The 19,478-nt window shown below is 46.4% G+C and overlaps 1 protein-coding gene across 1 annotated transcript in view; it reads left to right on the top strand.

Moving 5' to 3' along the window:
- Positions 1-96: 96 nt before the first annotated feature.
- The window catches only part of slc27a6 (solute carrier family 27 member 6), a 29,821-nt gene continuing 10,439 nt past the window's right edge, over positions 97-19,478 (top strand). Inside the window, 10 exon segments of the mRNA XM_080476999.1 lie at positions 97-246; positions 249-478; positions 480-602; positions 604-628; positions 631-648; positions 1,720-1,775; positions 1,778-1,788; positions 1,790-1,941; positions 5,529-5,687; positions 18,759-18,883. Of these exon segments, the coding sequence (XP_080333125.1) occupies positions 150-246; positions 249-478; positions 480-602; positions 604-628; positions 631-648; positions 1,720-1,775; positions 1,778-1,788; positions 1,790-1,941; positions 5,529-5,687; positions 18,759-18,883 (996 nt within the window). The 5' untranslated portion in view covers positions 97-149.

Genomic DNA, 19,478 nt, shown 5'->3' with positions numbered 1-19,478 from the left:
TTGACGTTTCTGGGCGGGTCACCGGTTTCCATGGCTTAAAGAGTGTGTGTGTGTGTGTGTGTGTGTGTGTGTGTGTGTGTGTGTGTGTGTGTGTGTGTGAGTGAGGATCACCTGTGTGCAGCTCCTCGCGCTGCCTCCGAGCCGTGAGCATGTGGGTGAGCGTGTCGGTGTCCCTGGGCGTGCTGTCTGCCCTGGCCCTGGGTCTGCTGTCCAGCCTGCTCCTGCAGAGACTGTGCTTCCCGTACTTCTGACGGACGCGTTCTTCCTGCTGAAGGTGATCCGGTACGGGGCCAGGCTGGAGCTGTACCGGCTGACCGGCAGCGTGCGCACCGTGGTGGACCGCTTCATCCAGCAGGCGCAGCGCGTGCCCGACAAGCCCTTCATCGTGTACGGGGACAGCGTGCACACGTACCGGGACGTGGAGCTGCGCAGCAACCGGCTGGCTCAGGTGTTCCTGCACCGGGTGCACCTGAGGAAGGGGAGACTGCGTGGCGCTGCTGATGAACAACGAGCCCGACTTTGTGTGCGCCTGGTTCGGCCTCAGCAAGCTGGGTTGCCCGGTGGCTTTCCTCAACACCAACATCCGGTCCCGGTCTCTGCTGCAACTGCTTCTCCTGCTGCGGAGCAAGACCCTCATCGTGGGAGCAGGTAGGACCGTCTAGTTCTGCCTGGTACCCTCTGGTACTACCTGTTACTACCTGTGTGCTACTACCTGTCTGGTACTACCTGTCTGTTACTGTCTGGTACTACATGTCTGGTACTGTCTGGTACTACCTGTCTGTTACTACATGTCTGGTACTACATGTCTGGTACTGTCTGGTACTACATGTCTGGTACTACATGTCTTGGTACTACCTGTCTGCTACTTTCTGGTACTACATGTCTGTTACTGTCTGGTACTACCTGTCTGTTACTACATGTCTGGTACTACATGTCTGGTACTACATGTCTGGTACTACCTGTCTGCTACTTTCTGGTACTACATGTCTGGTACTACATGTCTGGTACTACCTGTCTGCTACTTTCTGGTACTACCTGTCTGGTACTACCTGTCTGTTACTGTCTGGTACTACATGTCTGTTACTGTCTGGTACTACATGTCTGTTACTGTCTGGTACTACCTGTCTGGTACTACATGTCTGTTACTGTCTGGTACTACCTGTCTGCTACTTTCTGGTACTACCTGCCTTGTACTACATGTCTGTTACTTTCTGGTACTACCTGTCTGGTACTACATGTCTGTTACTCTCTGGTACTACATGTCTGTTACTCTCTGGTACTACCTGTCTGGTACTACCTGTCTGCTACTGTCAGTCTTGTCACATGGCAGCTGTAAGGATCGATATCTGTGTAAAGTTAACCAGTTCATCACAGAGCACACACACACACACACACACACACACACACACACACACACACACACACACACACACACACACACACACACACACACACACACACACACACACTAGTTCACTGCTGATGAACAAGTGAAATGTTTCATTTCCTCCCAGTTTGTCTGAAAGATTCATTCTGCACATAATAGACTGTCTGACTCTGTTTTAGGGTGGAGGGTCAGGGTGGAGCATTGGGGGTAGCGGGTTACGGTAGAGGATCAGGGTGGAGCTTTAGGGTGGAAGATTAGGATAGAGGATCAGGATGGAGCTTGAGGGTGGAGGAGTGAGGATCAGGTGTAACTTCCTGTCTCTTCTGTTCCAGACCTGCTGGACTCTCTGCAGGACGTCCTGCGCCACCTGCTGGAGGACAACATTCGGGTGTGTGGGTAATGACGGGAGCGGGCGGAGCTGACAGAGCACCCACAGATCTTCACTCTGCTGGACGACATCCACACGGTGTCGGACCAGCCGGTACCGGCAGCACTGCGGATCACCACCTCCGTCAAAGCCCCCACCCTCTACATCTTCACCTCCGGAACCACTGGTGAGCCTGTTTCTGCAGGTTCTCCTTGTCTTTACAGACTCTCTCTGGGGTCCGTGTACCTTCCGGCCATTCGATTTTCGTTATGATGTCGGAGAACGAAAAACCAGAAACCATCCGATTTTCGTTTTTCGTTTGAAATTGAAAATCGAAAAATGGAAATCGGATGGTTTCCGGTTTCCCGATATGCGTTTCTTAAACAAAAGTCGGGAAATAAAATACGACCGTAATTCTTTATTTGAAGTTTGATTTGCCGGAAAACCCGGAAGTCGAGTCTCTTCTTCTTCCGTTGCTGCCGCTGCCGCTGCTTCACCCTCCAGACTCGTCTGACTGTCCCGTAGGAGATGCTCTTGTATAAACTTAATGATTAAAAACTTATAAAAAATGTCTGTGGACGGTTGCGCCAACGTAATAGTAGACATGGACCCCAACGGCAGGACTACGGGTGAAATTAGAGTTTCAGGGAGAAATATCTGAAGATGGATCTCCGGCAGGGCGAGGCCTCTCCACCTACATGACGGAGCATCAACTCAAAGCTGAAACTGCCGTTTTCCGTTTTTCGATTTTCAATTTCAAAACGAGAAAGGAAAATCGGATGGTTTCCGGTTTTTCGTTCTCCGACATCAAAACGAAAATCGAATGGCCGGAAGTACACGGACCCTCTGGGCATGTTTCTGTAGGTTCTCCTTCTCTTTACAGACGGTCTCTGGGCATGTTTCTGGAGGCACAATAATGTTTTAAGTGTTTGATTAAATCACAGCCGGAGGTGAAATATTCATTCAACATTAAATAACGACAAATACAACTCACCATGAGCAGGAGGCAGGAAGAAACCTGCAGAACCAGGCGCAGAGGAGGAGAAACCTGCAGAACCAGGGTCAGAGGAGGAGACTTCCTGCTGTTACAGTTTTGTTGTTTATAACAATGACAATGAAGACAATTGTGACACTGACGGAGTGTGACTGATGCTGATACTGCTCTTGGTTGTGATTCCAGTTGTTGCTCCTCCCCTCCTGGTGGGAGATGTTGCTCCTCCCCACCTGGTGGGAGATGTTGTTCCTCTTCACCTGGTGGGAGATGTTGCTCCTCCCCACCTGGTGGGAGATGTTGTTCCTCTTCACCTGGTGGGAGATGTTGCTCCTCCCCACCTGGTGGGAGATGTTGCTCCTCCCCACCTGGTGGGAGATGTTGTTCCTCTTCACCTGGTGGGAGATGTTGCTCCTCCCCACCTGGTGGGAGATGTTGTTCCTCCTCACCTGGTGGGAGATGTTGCTCCTCCCCACCTGGTGGGAGATGTTGCTCCTCCCCACCTGGTGGGAGATGTTGTTCCTCCTCACCTGGTGGGAGATGTCGGTCCACAGAGATGTGCACAGCAAGGAAGCTGAAGCTCCACCCTCCCTACTGCCTCTCCGTTTATGCAGAGGGCACAGTGCTCCATGCAGGTGAAATCCACCAGCAGTTCCTTAGTCTTGCTGGTGTTCAGGTCCAGGTTGTTGCTGATGGACCATCCTGCCAAGTGCTGGACCTCCTCCCTGAAGACTGAATCATTATTGTCCGGTATTAGGCCTACAAGGGTGGTGTCGTCAGCAACTTGATGGTGGTGGTGGTGTGGCTGGGGGGCAGTGGAAGGTGTTGTGGTGTGGCTGGAGGCAGTGGATGGTCTTGTGGTGTGGATGGGGGGGCAGTGGATGGTGTTGTGGTGTGAAGGGGGGGCAGTGGATGGTGTTGTGGTGTAGAGGGGGGCTGTGGATGGTGTGGTGTGAAAGAGGGGCAGTAGATGGTGTTGCGGTGTGGAGGGGGGAAGTAGATGATGTTGTGGTTTGGCTGGGGCGCAGTGGATGGGGTTGTGGTGTGAAGGGGGGGGGGGGGGGGGGGGCAGTGGATGGTGTTGTGGTGTGGATGGGGGTGCAGTGGTGGGTGGAGAGGGAGTAGAGGAGGGGGCGGAGGACACACCCCTGGGGTGTTCCTGTGTCCAGAATGAGAGCAGAGGATGTGTGTCTCCCATCGTGACGTTCTTGTCCAGGATCCATGGACACAGAGAAGTGCCTTGGTCCTGGTCCTGGACTTAATTCTGGTCCTGGTCCTGGTCCTGGACCTGTACTTGGTCACTCAGTTTCTAAGTTTGTGTGTGTTGACTTTCTCTCTGTGTTGTGTTTTGTTGTGTCTCATTGTGTTGTGTTGTGTCTTGTTGTGTTTTTATGTTGTGTCTTGTGTTGTGTTGTGTCTCATTGTGTTGTTGTGTCTTGTTCTGTTTTTATGTTGTGTCTCATTGTGTTGTCTTTTTGTGTAGTGTCTCATTGTGTGGTGTTGTTGTGTCTCACTGTGTTATTTCTTGTTGTGTTGTCTTGTTTCGTGTCTTGTTGTGTTGTGTCTCATTGTGGTGTTGTGTCTAATTGTGTTGTGTTCTTGTGTCTTGTGTTGTGTCTCATTGTGTGGTGTTGTTGTGTCTCATTGTATTGTCTTGTTGTGTTGTGTCTCATTGTGTTGTTGTTTTGTGTCTTGTTGTGTTGTATCTCATTGTGTTGTGTTGTTGCGTCTTGTGTTTTGTCTCATTGGGCTGTTTTGATGTGTCTCATTGTGTGGTGTTGTTGGGTCTCGTTGTGTTGTGTCTTGTGTTGTGTCTCATTGGGCTGTTTTGTTGTGTATTGTGTTGTGTCTCATCGTGTTGTTTCTCATTGTGTGGTTGTATCATTGTGTTATTGTGTTGTGTCTCATTGTGTTGTTTCTCATTGTGTAGTTGTGTCTCATTGTGTGGTTGTGTTGTGTCATTGTGTTGTTGTGTTGTGTCTCATTGTGTGGTTGGGTTGTGTCTCATTGTGTTGTTTCTCATTGTGTGGTTGTGTTGTGTCTCATTGTGTTGTTTCTCATTGTGTGGTTGTGTTGTATCTCATTGTGTTGTTTCTCATTGTGTGGATGTGTTGTGTCTCATTGTGTGGTTGTGTTGTGTCATTGTGTTGTTGTGTTGTGTCTCATTGTGTGGTTGGGTTGTGTCTCATTGTCTTGTTTCTCATTGTGTGGTTGTGTTGTGTCATTGTGTTGTTGTGTTGTGTCTCATTGTGTGGTTGTGTTGTGTCATTGTGTGGTTGGGTTGTGTCTCATTGTGTTGTTTCTCATTGTGTGGTTGTGTTGTGTCATTGTTGTGTTGTGTCTCATTGTGTTGTTTCTCATTGTGTGGATGTGTTGTGTCTCATTGTGTGGTTGTGTTGTGTCATTGTGTTGTTGTGTTGTGTCTCATTGTGTGGTTGTGTTGTGTCATTGTGTTGTTGTGTTGTGTCTCATTGTGTGGTTGTGTTGTGTCTCATTGTGTGGTTGTGTTGTGTCTCATTGTGTGGTTGTGTCATTGTGTTGTTGTGTTGTGTCTCATTGTGTGGTTGTGTTGTGTCATTGTGTGGTTGTGTTGTGTCTCATTGTGTTGTTTCTCATTGTGTGGATGTGTTGTGTCTCATTGTGTGGTTGTGTTGTGTCATTGTGTGGTTGTGTTGTGTCTCATTGTGTGGTTGTGTTGTGTCTCATTGTGTGGTTGTGTTGTGTCATTGTGTGGTTGTGTTGTGTCTCATTGTGTTGTGTCTCATTGTGTTGTTGCTCCCCAGGTCTTCCTAAGGCTGCAGTCATCACTCACCTGCAGAGCCTGAAGGCAGCAGCAGGGTTCTGGGCGTTTGGAGGAGGTGAGGACGATGTGATCTACTGCCCCCTGCCGCTCTACCACAGCGCTGCGTCGCTCATCGGGATCGGAGGAACCATCGAGCTCGGTGAGCGCATAAGTTTGATTTACACCACTGAATGCGAGCAGGAAGGAGGAGGAGCAGACCGTCCTAACGTCCACATTGAATGGATTTATTATTGTGTGAACGAGGTCTGAACGTCACTGTTCTGTCCTGGTGTTCAGCGGTTGTTTTGTTACGCTTGAACATTTAAAAAAATTGTCCTTGCACCATTGCAGGTGGTAGGGTCCAGGTGGTAGGGTCCAGGTGGTAGGGTCCAGGTGGTGGGATCCAGGTGGTAGGGTCCAGGTGGTGGGATCCAGGTGGTACGTTCCAGGTGGTAGGGTCCAGGTGGTGGGATCCAGGTGGTAGGGTCCAGGTGGTAGGGTCCAGGTGGTAGGGTCCAGGTGGTGGGATCCAGGTGGTAGGGTCCAGGTGGTGGGATCCAGGTGGTACGTTCCAGGTGGTAGGGTCCAGGTGGTGGGATCCAGGTGGTAGGGTCCAGGTGGTAGGGTCCAGGTGGTGGGATCCAGGTGGTAGGGTCCAGGTGGTAGGGTCCAGGTGGTAGGATCCAGGTGGTACGTTCCAGGTGGTAGGGTCCAGGTGGTGGGATCCAGGTGGTAGGGTCCAGGTGGTAGGGTCCAGGTGGTAGGGTCCAGGTGGTGGGATCCAGGTGGTAGGGTCCAGGTGGTGGGATCCAGGTGGTACGTTCCAGGTGGTAGGGTCCAGGTGGTGGGATCCAGGTGGTAGGGTCCAGGTGGTAGGGTCCAGGTGGTGGGATCCAGGTGGTAGGGTCCAGGTGGTAGGGTCCAGGTGGTAGGGTTCTCTAGTTCTCTGGTGCTTCCTGGACTGGGGTGTGGTTCTGTGCTGGAGTCTTCTCAGATCTGGTGGGTCACCAGGCGACGGTTTCTGGGCCCGATGACCTCGGGTCCCAGGGTGTTGCTGCAGGCCTCCCCACATACCAATAGTGCTAATTCTACCACACACACACACACACACACACACACACACACACACACACACACACACACACACACACACACACACACACACACACACACACACACACACACACACACACACACACTCTACCATCATTTGTTCAAATGTCAGCATCATGTACTTCTGTATCTGTGGTTGTTTTCTCGCTTCTTTCTGTACCTGTTTGTTTATTTCTTTGTTTGTTTGATCAGTACTTTATGTTTGTATCTGGAACGTGCTGCTCAGGTCCGTTTCGTTTCACAATGTTTGCTTATTGGAAAGTGTTTGAATTGGTGTGGTAAATGTCATTATATCATCCAACGGGAGAAAAGTCCAAATCTCTTCCTGTAGAAGAGCAAAAAGTGTTTCTGACTGAAAGACTCACATCAGTCACATGATATTGTTTGTCTCAGTTACTGAACAGGACGAGGGGGAAAACAAACCACACTGATGTGACGTGGTGGTGCTGGGGGAGGGTCAGCCTCACCTTCACTATCTGTTTATGAGAATTACAGAATGAAAAGAACAACTTGTGTTTGTTTTTTTCTACTTTACATCTTCACCTTTGAACTAAACTGTCAGTTGGAATCTTTCCAACGGATCAGAGCAGAAGCACATCAGGAAACTCAATGTTTACTCATCTTCAGCTGCAACGTGTGGGGTCAGAGGTTACATGTGTACCTCAGACCAGTCGTCTGTGTGTTGCAGAAGCTGGATGTTGTGAAGGTGGTTTGTTTCTCCTCCTCTAGGATCTCAGTAAACTAGTTCATTCTTCAGTGTCGCAGCTAAACGAAGTGACGCTGCAGTTTCACTCCAACAAGCAGCTTAATGAGTCCTGGAGCAGAAAGTGGACCGAAGACCAATGAGAGGCTTTATTGTTCATAATAAATCCCTGACTGATTGAAACAGACGGACTGTGAACGTGATGTGAGAGAAAAGCTTGTGTTCTCTGCTCATCTGGTTGCCGTGTCTGTTCTGTGTCCAGATCATTTACTGACCAGAATCAGAGCAAAGTGTGCAAACAAACTTCGGAGGTCAGTGTCCTGTCAGTTATCCAGTTCAACTCCAGAGATCTAACATTCAGCCTTCAGACCAGCTACATGGTACTGGACCAGACCCTGTAGCTCTGGACCAGACCCGCTGGCAGACCCTGTACCACACGTTGGACACCCTGATATCTGTAGACCCTGTTCCCTCAGGAGAACAGGTCAAACACTCAACAGAGTGGAGGAGCACATTCCTTTATTTTTTCAAGTTGACGTCGCTTCGTCCCAAAATGTTAGTCCATCGAAGATCAGTACGGAATTCTCAAATCAAATCAATGACTCATTCAATTGACCTCGTCCTGTAATGCCTGGCACTCCACCAGGCCGGGCGGAGGCTCCACCAGGGCCAGCGGAGGCTCCACCGAGAGCAGGCTCCACCAGGCTGGGCGGAGGCTCCACTAGGAGCCTCCAGCCTTCAGGGGACCCAAGTAGAGGCTGAATCCGAAAGTGAGCACTTTCTGAGCGATGGACTCCATCGATCCTACCGGCTAAACTCACCGTCTCACACCGATAAAAGACCCGGGTTTTCAAACCAGTCCTTTGCTCGCCATGTGCTTTTACTGGTTTCTTGATTCATGGTGTTCTGCCTAACTCTATTATGTCTGTACTGTTAGTGCCTGTGCTTAAAGACAAGGCTGGTAAACTGAATAGTATCGACAATCATCGACCTGCTGCATTAGCCAGTGTCTTGTCTAAAGTACTTGAGAAAATCCTGCCAACAAAGTTAGAACTGTATGTCCGTACCACTGACAACCAGTTTGGCTTTTAAAGAAAACAAGGTACTGGGCTTTGTATTTATGCTCTTCAAAGAGATTGTATCTAAATACACAAGTCTTAATTCCACTGCATTGTTATGTTTTAATGATGCATCGAAGGCAGTGGTCTCAAACTCGTGGTCGATATTTTGTGGCTCATACCTTGATATGAAAGTATAATATTAGTGTGGCCCGCGAGGGGTGTGGACCTCCAACGTTGCCACTCAGGTACTTTCTACCGCGAATGCTACTGGTTGCAGCAAATGCCCATAATATGACGATGTGATGTCTGTTACTAGAAATGCATTGACTAAGGCCCTGTTTACACGACAACGTTTCACGTGACAACACCTAATCCGTTAAAAAAAGGAGTGTGTTTACACTGCAGCAGCGGACACATAGACAACGAGGTCGTTAGTATGCCGGGCCACTGGAGGGCGCTGTTGCTTGATTTTGTTATGAAACTATACAGACGTGTGTGCAGAGAACAAAACACTATAAACGTGGAGAAAATGGAGAGAACCCGACATCCGCATGGACTGATGACGCATCGGATGCTATCAGGGGGGAGTCTCAACCATAAAACTACTGATCTGGACGATAAAACTAGAATATAGACCGCGGGTCGTACCACTACGCTGCCGCCATGTTTGTTTACAACTGGATAGGCAGGAGGGAGGGGGAGAGATGTGCATGCGCAGTAACAGGCTCTGTAGCCTCCATCAGTCTCTGCAGGAGGGATTTGAGCCGTGAAAGAATCTTTCCACCTTGGAAGCCAGATTAAAATCTTTGCAGATACAGTGGATCCACACACTGGTGTCGTGTAAACGGACCCCCCAAAAGTGAAGAAAGTTTTGCGGATACACTCAAATTCGTTGTTGTGTAAACGGGGCCTAAATCAGATCCAAGGGCTTAAAGCACAGGAGATGCCATGCTATTTTAGAGGAAATAGAATGAAACAATCTCGTAACCACTTTATATTTGTCATGTAAAAGAAGAAATCAGGAAGTTGAGCTTATCTTTTAAGCCTGCTGTTAGTGGCACAGGCTTTTATTTAACTACATGAACTAAGCAACAAAAACACAACACAACAATCATTACTAACACTACAAACCTAAAATAACCCCCAATAATTACATCTGAAACACGACGAACAGAAACTCCCCATAATGCATTGCAGCGATCAGCTCTGTGAGCGCTACATTTTATTAGAACGATGGATATATGCGGGAGATCGGAGTTTTTAGAACCATGAGTGTGAGCGGTGTGGCTTTCAATCTCATTTAGTTGTTGTTTGATTCGTGAATATTTTGCGTTGAGAGAGCATTTACCTCTGTGGCTGTGAACATCAGCATGAAGCATCAGTAGTGACGATGTATTGGTCATATACGCCGCGTTGCACACACTGGTGGCTTTGTTGACTGGATTTAATGAAATATCGTGGTCGTCCAGCAGAGCTGCGGATCCGGCTGCGGTGAGCTGCGGTCGCAATTCCACGTTCTTCACGCCACTATTGTTGCGTAATGACCTATCAAATCTGTTGAATGGGTCTAGTGCAGGTTGTCTGGTGGGCAGTGCCATTGTTAATCACATTATGTATGCAGATGACCTGGTTCTACTGAGCCCTTATAGTGCTGGAGGTGTGCTCTCAGTATGGCAGCGATGATGACATCAAACATAGTGCTAAGAAAACCGCATCATGATAGTTAGAAGCACTGGGGACAAGAAATCAAGTTTCACAACCTTTTATCTGGCGAACAGTTCTCTTGATGTTTGTGAGGAAATTAAACACCTCGGGCCATGTTATATCTGATGACTGGAGGGATGATAAAGACGTCTATCGGCAGCCTTGTAAAATATACACCCAGGCTAACATGCTGGTTAGGAAGTTTTCTTGTGTGCTCAGATTTGGTCAGATGTGGACTGTTCAGGGCCTACGTGACGTCACACCGCTGCTTTATGGTCCAACTACAAGAAGCCGAGCATGCAGAGGCTCAAAGTGGCCTACAGTGATGCTCTGAGGCTGCTGGTCCGAGTCCCAAGGTGGCATAGTGCCGGTCAATTGTTGGTGTCCTCGAGGGTGCCAACATGCGAGGCACGACTAAGAAGCTGATGTCCAGCTTTATGTGTCGACTGGACGAGTCCAAGAGCCACATTGTAGAAGCCCTGGTCAGCCCTTTGTAAAGCTGCTACAGACCTTCCTCTAAACTCAGACGACATTGGTGCAATAGTCTGTATACATTTTAACATCCACAGTTTTTGTATATTGGTGTAATAGTTGCATTATTTTTCTTTTTTCTTTTTCATGTGCTTGTTTGTTCTTGTTTTATATGGACCTGAGTCTGCAATAAAGATTTAGATAAACCGTTCACAGTTCACACAGAAACAACAGAAATGGTAGAAATGTCCTCCACCTGTACTGGTGATGGCGGAGGTAATGGTAGAAATGCTCTCCAGGTGATGGCGGAGGTAATGGTAGAAATGTTCTCAACCTGTACTGGTGATGGCGGAGGTAATGGTAGAAATGTTCTCAACCTGTACTGGTGATGGCGGAGGTAATGGTAGAAATGTCCTCCACCTGTACAGGTGATGGTGGAGGTAATGATAGAAATGTCCTCCACCTGTACTGGTGATGGTGGAGGTAATGGTAGAAATGTCCTCCACCTGTATAGGTGATGGTGGAGGTAATGGTAGAAATGCTCTCCAGGTGATGGTGGAGGTAATGGTAGAAATGTCCTCCACCTGGTGATGGTGCAGGTAATGGTAAAATGTCCTTCACCTTTACAGGTGATGTTGGAGGTAATGGTAGAAATGTTCTCCAGGTGATGGTGCCGGTAATGGTAGAAATGTCCTCCACCTGTACTGGTGATGGTGGAGGTAATGGTAGAAATGTTCTCCAGGTGATGGTGGAGGTAATGGTAGAAACGTCCTCCACATGTACTGGTGATGGTGGAGGTAATGGTAGAAATGTCCTCCACCTGTACTGGTGATGGCGGAGGTAATGGTAGAAATGTCCTCCACCTGTACTGGTGATGGCGGAGGTAATGGTAGAAATGCTCTCCAGGTGATGGTGGAGGTAATGGTAGAAATGTCCTCCACCTGTACTGGTGATGGTGCAGGTAATGGTAAAATGTCTTCCACCTGTACAGGTGATGTTGGAGGTAATGGTAGAAATGTTCTCCAGGTGATGGTGGAGGTAATGGTAGAAATGTCCTCCACCTGTACTGGTGATGGCAGAGGTAATGGTAGAAATGTCCTCCACCTGTACTGGTGATGGCAGAGGTAATGGTAGAAATGTCCTCCACCTGTACTGGTGATGGTGCAGGTAATGGTAGAAATGTCCTCCACCTGTACTGGTGATGGTGGCGGTAATGGTGGAAAACAATGAAGAAGCGTCGTCTCCGTCACTTGCTCCATGTTTCAGTGGAACGTGAGTTGATTTCTCACTTTTTCAGTATTTATCTGTATTATTTTCAGTATTTGTCAGCGTGGCTCAAATCTCACGATGGAAGTTATGACCGATGGTAACGTGTTTACGATGGAGACACATTGTTCCGTGTTGCCTCTGACCTCTGACCTTGGCGGACATCGCCCCAGACTCAACCCTCTGGCTGACGTTGCTCTGGACGTTTGACGTCAGCGAGGCAGACTTTATTCCTGGGTTGGGGTGAGTGAACCTGCTGACGGAGGCCAGTCCACCAGGTCAGCTCCACGTGGGATGTGTGCATTTAGATTAAAGGTTGGAAGATATAGAAACCTGCGATGATCCAAGTGATTCTTGTTTCCTGGTCGACTCCAGAGGTCTGAACCTTCAGGACCACCAGAGATGTTTCGGCCTTGTGTTTGACCTTTAACATGACTAGAACCCTTAAATTGTTCACCTGGTTATTCTGCGCTTAAAACAACTAACGAATGTTGCAGTGGTGATGTTCCAGAACTGCACCTTTACGACATTAGCAGCTGTGTTGCTGCTTCCATTCACATTATAGACACTTACCCATTAAACCGTTTTTATTTTCATAGTTTTTTGAGCCGTTTTGACTCTTTTCAACATCTGAGACTTTTCTGTTTTCTTTAATCAGTTGTATCTGTTTGTGATCATCGTAACCGTTCAGTACATTCTGTTCACGCGTTCATGCTCCAGGCGATTGTCAATGAAAGTAAATGAATTTTCCTCTGAGACTCTTCTTTATTTGGATTTAATCCTGGTTCTCTCACCTGGTGGAAACTTTGGAATCTCAACATTTGTCAGCTGAAGCCTGCAGGAGACTCAGTGGGAGGATCAGCTATTCAAACTTTCTTTACTTTAAATGGAACATTTGTCAACTTGGATTCTATATTTTCTGGAGCAGAGTTCTGTTACAGACTGTGTGTTTAGCATTATCAGTGGCAACGTGGAGTTCGAGGTTTCATTCACAGTAAGGTACAGATCTTTACTTTGACCTCTCGTCTATTTGGTTGCAGTTCCTCCTTGGTGTGGGCCTGCTGTGAGTGGAGCCTGTGAAAGCAGGTTGCACTCTGGTGTTTCAGCCGGGATGTAAGTGAGTTTACCTTTTTGGGTTCACGTCAGCTCAGAGAGTAAAGTTCAGGATCCTCCGACTCTGAGCCTCAGGACTCATTTCAATGCGTCAGTGCAGCTGCATGTTGCTGCCTGGAGCTGAATTAACCTCTATTAAAGCTGCTTTCTCACACAAACCCAAGCGTTTGGCCGTAGGTTCCTTTTCACACTAACATTTTTTTTGCAATTCAATTAAATTTTATTTGTAAAGCGCTAAATCACATCAACAGACATCTCAACGCGCTCTTACAATGATAGAGGACAACAGAACCCAACTAAACCCTTCCAAAGCAGCAGATGTAACAAGCAACAGTGGCCAGGATAAACTCCCTCGCAGGAAGAAAAGTTCATAAGAACTCCCTCTTCAGGAAGAAAGCGTGGGGCGGACCCTAGACTCTGCAAGGGCGGCCATCCCTCTTGACCGGTTGGGGGGAGAAAGTACATGGGATAGGACAGGGAGAGAGAGGAATAGAAGAGGGAGAGAGAGAGAGAGAGAGAGAGAGAGAGAGAGAGAGAGAGTGGCAGACAGGCCAGATAAATACAAGTCTATGATGAGCGCTGGTCTGATGATGAACCAATCTCAGTCTGGAGTTTAAGGGCCGTGCCGTTGCGGTGGGGTCACGGTGCTGTGGTGGGTCGTGTAGTAGGACCGTCGTAACTCCACTCTGGGAGTCTTGGGTCTGATCCCCTGGATCCTGCTCTCCTCCTGTCAGGGATAAAAACAGGCGGCGGCAGTATCTGGTGGCTCCAGTAATGTTGTTTCACAGAGAGAGAGAAAGAAAGACAAGAAACAGAAGCTCCAAATGTAGAGTTTCTCCGTTTAATGTGAGAGAGAAAATCCCCTCAGCAGTCTAGGCCTAGAGCAGCTCAACTTAGTGCTCCTATTTTATTCCTAAGGATAAGCTTTATCAAAGAGGAAGGTTTTTAAGTCTACTCTTAAATAAACTAATGGTGTGGGCCCTTCGGACTGAGGCTGCTAGTTGATTCCAGAGTAAAGGAGCCATATGGCTGAAACTCCTGCCTCCTGTTTTACTTTGATGGACTTTAGGGATTACCAACAGTCCTGCATCCTCAGAGCCAAGGGCTTGTGGAGGGTGAGACACTTCTAGAAGTTTCTCCATATAGGATGGAGCCTGGTGATGAAGAGTTTTATATGTGATCAGAAGGATCTTGAAATCTATTCTAGATTTGATGTGAAGCCAGTGTAAGGATGCTAAGACTGGGGAGATGTGCTCTCTTCTTCCAGTTCTGGTTAGTAAACGTGCAGCAGCGTTCTGCACTAGCTGGAAGATCCTAACAGAGGAGTTTGGACAGCCTGACATTAGGGAGTTACAATAATCTAATCTTGAAGTCACAAAGGCAGGAATCATTTTTTCTGCATCTTTAAAGGACAAGAAGTTTCTAATTTTTGCAATATTCCTTAGATGGAAGAAGGCTGTCCTGGAGACATGTTTAACATGGGACATAAAGGACAGATCCTGATCAAAAATAACACCCAGGTTCCTAATATCACTGTTAGAAGTTAAGGTAATATTATCTAAGGTAATCAAACTATCTGAAAAATTATCCCTGAGCTTTTTAGGACCTACGATTATAACCTCAGTCTTGGATGTGTTGAGCATTAAGAAGTTGATAGACATCCAGGACTTAACGTCCCTGAGGCAGGACTCTAGTTTAACAAGTTGGTCGGCCTGATTGGCTTTAATTGATAAATAGAGCTGAGTATCATCTGCATAACAATGAAAGTTAATGTTGTGTTTGCTAATAATATTTCCGAGTGGCAACATATAGAGATTAAACAATATCGGTCCGAGGACGGAGCCTTGTGGTACTCCACACAGGACCCGTTCATGCATTGAAGATTTGTTATTTACATGAACAAATTGAAACCGGTCAGATAAATATGATTTAAACCAGTTTAAGGCTAAGTTTTTAATGCCGACGGCATCTTCTAATCTCCTTAAAAGTATATTATGATGGACAGTATCAAATGCGGCACTAAGGTCCAGAAGAACTAAACCAGATAGAAGAGCTCTATCTGAGGCCATTAGAAGGTCATTAGTAACTTTTAGCAGTGCAGTCTCTGTACTGTGGTTCATTCTGAAGCCTGACTGAAGGTCCTCTAACAGATTATTCTCCTGCAGATAATCCTGGAGTTGTTTAGCGACTACTTTCTCCAGAACCTTTGACAGGAAAGGAAGGTTGGAGATGGGCCTGTAGTTTGAGAGAAGGCTTGTGTCTAAGTTTGGCTTCTTAATGAGAGGTTTAATAACTGCTAGTTTAAAGGATTGTGGCACATAGCCTATTGTTAGAGACTGGTTAATAATTGCGAGTATAGAATTATTTATTAGTGGCAGTGCCTCTTTCAGAATTCTAGTAGGAATTGGGTCCAACAGGCTAGTAGTTGGTTTAGCAGAAGAAATAAGGGAATTTAGTTCGACTAGTTGTATTTGCTGAAAGCATTCCAGATGACTGTTAGGTTTAACCAGTTCCTCTGTTATGGGGCTAACGGACGGTAAGGTTTGATGGATGTTATCCCTAAGCGTTGTAATTTTATTTTGAAAGAACTTCATGAAGTCCTCACTACATATATTGATAGGAACGGTGGGCTCAACGCTATTTTGGTTCTTGGTCAGTTTGGCTACAGTACTGAAAAGAAACCGAGGGTTGTTTTTGTTTTCCTCTATTAAGGATGAGTAGTAATCAGTTCTACTTCTACTCAGAGCTTTCTTATAAGTTTTGAAGCTATCCTTCCAGGCTACATAATCTAGGTCTGTTTTTGTTGAACGCCAAGTTCTTTCTAATCTACGGGAGCGTTGTTTAAGCTCGCGGGTTGATGAGTTAAACCATGGGGATGACTTTTCCTGTTTTTTCATTTTCATTTTTTGAGGAGCTATGTCGTCTAACGTTGGTTTTAGCATATCTGTCAGACTGTTTGTTAGGTATTCAATGTCTGAGCTAGCAACAGTACACGGGTCAGGAAGATTCACTACTGATTCTATAGCAGAGGGAATTCTTTCCTTGAATTTCGTTACTATGTTATCAGAGAGAGACCTGGTTAACACGGCTTTAACAGGAGGGTTAGAACTATTTAGAACAAAGTCAAAGGTTATTAAGAAGTGATCTGACAGGAAATCATTGTGAGGAGAGATGGTCAGATGCTCTATACTCAAACCACAAGTTAGAATAAGGTCTAGGGTGTGGAGATGTTTATGGGTAGGCCCGTCTACTACCTGAGAGAAATCTAGAGAGTCAAGTGTAGATCTAAAGCTGCACTGAAACTATCATTTTCTACGTCAACATGAACATTGAAGTCTCCTACCATGATAACCTTATCTTTAGTCAGGGCTAGATCTGACAACAATTCAGAGAATTCAGTTAAAAAAGTTGAATAAGGTCCAGGAGGACGATAAATAATAAAAAATTCTACAGAATTTACTATTTTATTTGACGGGTGTGGCATGGTCATGCTCAGACTCTCATAAGAACTAAAGTTGGATTTTGGGTTAATATTAATTAGTAACTGAGAGTTATAGATGGCTGCCACGCCCCCTCCTCCACCACTTTCACGAGCTATTTGAGTGTTAGTATGACTTGGAGGGGAGGCTTCATTTAGACTAACATACTCATCTTTACGTGGCCATGGCCAGGTTTCTGTTAATCCAAAGAGATCAATGTTGTGTTCGCTTATCAGATCATTGACGAGAAGAGCTATGGGTGATAAAGATCTAATGTTTAGGAAACCACATTTCATTTTTTTGTCTTGATTTTGTCTAGTTTCACACTTGATACGGATGAAGTTTTTGTAGTCATTAGAAGTTGTTTTCCTAGGTTTAGATAGTTTTATACTTGTGGTGGTCCGAGGGATAGACACAGTCTCTATGGGATGTTTGACTAAGTCAGCTGAAGGGTGGCGCCACAGGTCAAGTCAGTAGGCGAGGCCATTAAACCCCATTGCATCCACATGTGGAAGAGTCCTAGGAGAAATCCTGAACCTTGAAATGCTCCCAGAGGAGAAGAGCAGCGTGTACAGCCTGTGTTGTGTGCTGGTTTGTGTATGAATGAATGAAAATGACTAAAGAGAGCTGTTAATTAATTCGGTCTATCTTTCGATCCGGATCTGACAGGGTCCAGTCCGAAAGAGACAGAGGACTGGCTCTGAACACAGTCCAGGTCCACTGGTTCTGATCCGGTCTCCGTAGTTCGGGTCAGATTCTTCTCTGTGACGACGCTACATAACGAAGTGACGTCCCACTGCTGGTCACAGCAAATCATTTGGCACCTGCCAAAGATTTAAAATGCTTTTTTCAGACATGGTAGATGGTGGGGAAATCTTGTTTTCGTCTCGTAAAGAACAATGTGTAAGTTTACAGTCTGAGTTTCAAGGATGGCCTGAGTCAGCACTTTTGGAACCTCTGTGCGACTTTTTGTAGCCTTGAGAGTCGACATTGCAGGAAGCAAGTGGCTCTTTCTCAAAACAATCCAACCTATAAGAGGCGCTGACTGACTTCAGAGTGAGACAAACTCCTGGACAATCATTCTAAAGATTGGACTGTGACTATGTCTCTTGCAAGAATATTGTCATAAAATTCTCTTAAAGTTTTTAAATCGCTTTCAGCCTGATTCCTGTGTTTTTCTTTCTCCCTGAGGTTTTTTACATGGAAATTTTCCTGACAATAGATGATTTGGCTTGTTTTAAAAGTGATTTGACTTATTTTTTGTCCTTGATTTTACATTATAATCTTTCATTAAGACTGAACAACGTTACCTCAAGTAACATTCACTTGCTTCATGCACTGATTGTTTCACTTGTTTTAAGTCATTTTCTTCTTGAATTTACTGTTTACATCTTATAAACTATTTTACACTTTTTTTGCAGTTTGATATCTGATCCAGGACTCAACAAAGACATGTTGAATAAAGCTGTATGATGGATGGATGGATGGATGGATGGATGGATGGATGGATGGATGGATGGATGGATGAACTGAACAGAGTGTTCCTGAAGCTTTATTGATTCTGGCGTTTTAACTGGAGTCACACAATACTGGCACTCTGTTGAGAAAACCAGTGGACTGAAAGAATTCATGACACTCAAGAGATTGTTTGGGAACAGTTAAATTCCCGATGATTAGTGGCCTCATTAAATCTCAATGGAGACATTTTGCTCTTATTCACTCTGAACAACAATATGAAACAACACTTTTGTTTGTGTTCCATTTTTCACGAGCTGAACTCAAAGAGCCAGACTCTTTCTACCAACAGGAGACGTTTTCCTCACTAATGTGTGTAAATGTGTGTTCGTGGGCCGAGAACATCCCTCCAGATGTTGATCAGACAGCAGGTTTATTGATCAGGTGAGCTTCACACTGGACAATAAAAGGAAGGACACTGAAATGTGCAGTTTGATCTCACAGCTCAATGAGAGAGGTTCTGATGGAGGTTCAGTCCTGCTGGCTGCAGCGGTGTGTGGTCTGGGGTGGTGGTGGTGGTGGTGGTGGTGGGGGGGGGGGTCTACTTTAGCTCTGAGGTGCTGCGTCTCCTCATGTTCCAGGTCCCGTCACTGAGCTGAAGTCCTTTACATCCACTTGTGAAATGTTCTGTTGTTTTTGATTTGTGCAAGAGACTATTTGTTGACACTGTTTTGTTGACAGTGTTGGAACGTTGTGAAGTTTGTTCCTGCGTCAGATCCAATGTGAGATTGCCTGAAGTATGATTGTTTCCTGGTGTGACGACAGGAACTGATGCATCATTAACTTGTGGTGCTGCTGCCTTTCAGGTGCGACTTGTGTGCTGAAGAAGAAGTTCTCCGCCTCCCACTTCTGGAGCGACTGCACAAAGCATCACGTTACCATCTTCCAGTACATTGGTGAACTTTGCAGATACCTCTGCAACCAGCCCGAGGTAATCCTCTCTTCGTCTCGTCACGGCACTGCCGCCAAGCCAGGACTGTCACGGCATGATGGATGTGTGTGTCTCTATCAAGTATGTGTGTGTGTCTGTCTGGGATGTGTGTGTCTCTATGAACTATGGTGTGTGTCTGTCTGGGATGTGTGTGTGTCTTACAAGTGTGTGTGTATGTCTGTCTGGGATGTGTGTTTGTCTGTCTGGGATGTGTGTGTCTCTATGAACTATGGTGTGTGTCTGTCTGGGATGTGTGTGTGTGTCTGTCTGGGATGTGTGTGTCTCTATGAACTATGGTGTGTGTCTGTCTGGGATGTGTGTGTGTGTCTGTCTGGGATGTGTGTGTCTCTATGAACTATGGTGTGTGTCTGTCTGGGATGTGTGTTTGTCTGTCTGGGATATGTGTGTGTCTGTCTGGGATGTGTGTGTGTCTTTCAAGTGTGTGTGTATGTCTGTCTGGGATGTGTGTTTGTCTGTCTGGGATGTGTGTGTGTGTCTGTCTGGGATGTGTGTGTTTGTCTGTCTGGGATGTGTGTGTGTCTTTCAAGTGTGTGTGTATGTCTGTCTGGGATGTGTGTGTGTCTGTCTGGGATGT

Source organism: Lipophrys pholis (assembly GCF_963383615.2).
Source record: "Lipophrys pholis genome assembly, chromosome: 12".
Classification (NCBI taxonomy): Eukaryota; Metazoa; Chordata; class Actinopteri; order Blenniiformes; family Blenniidae; genus Lipophrys; species Lipophrys pholis.
This window is presented reverse-complemented; position numbering and strand designations above follow the sequence as displayed.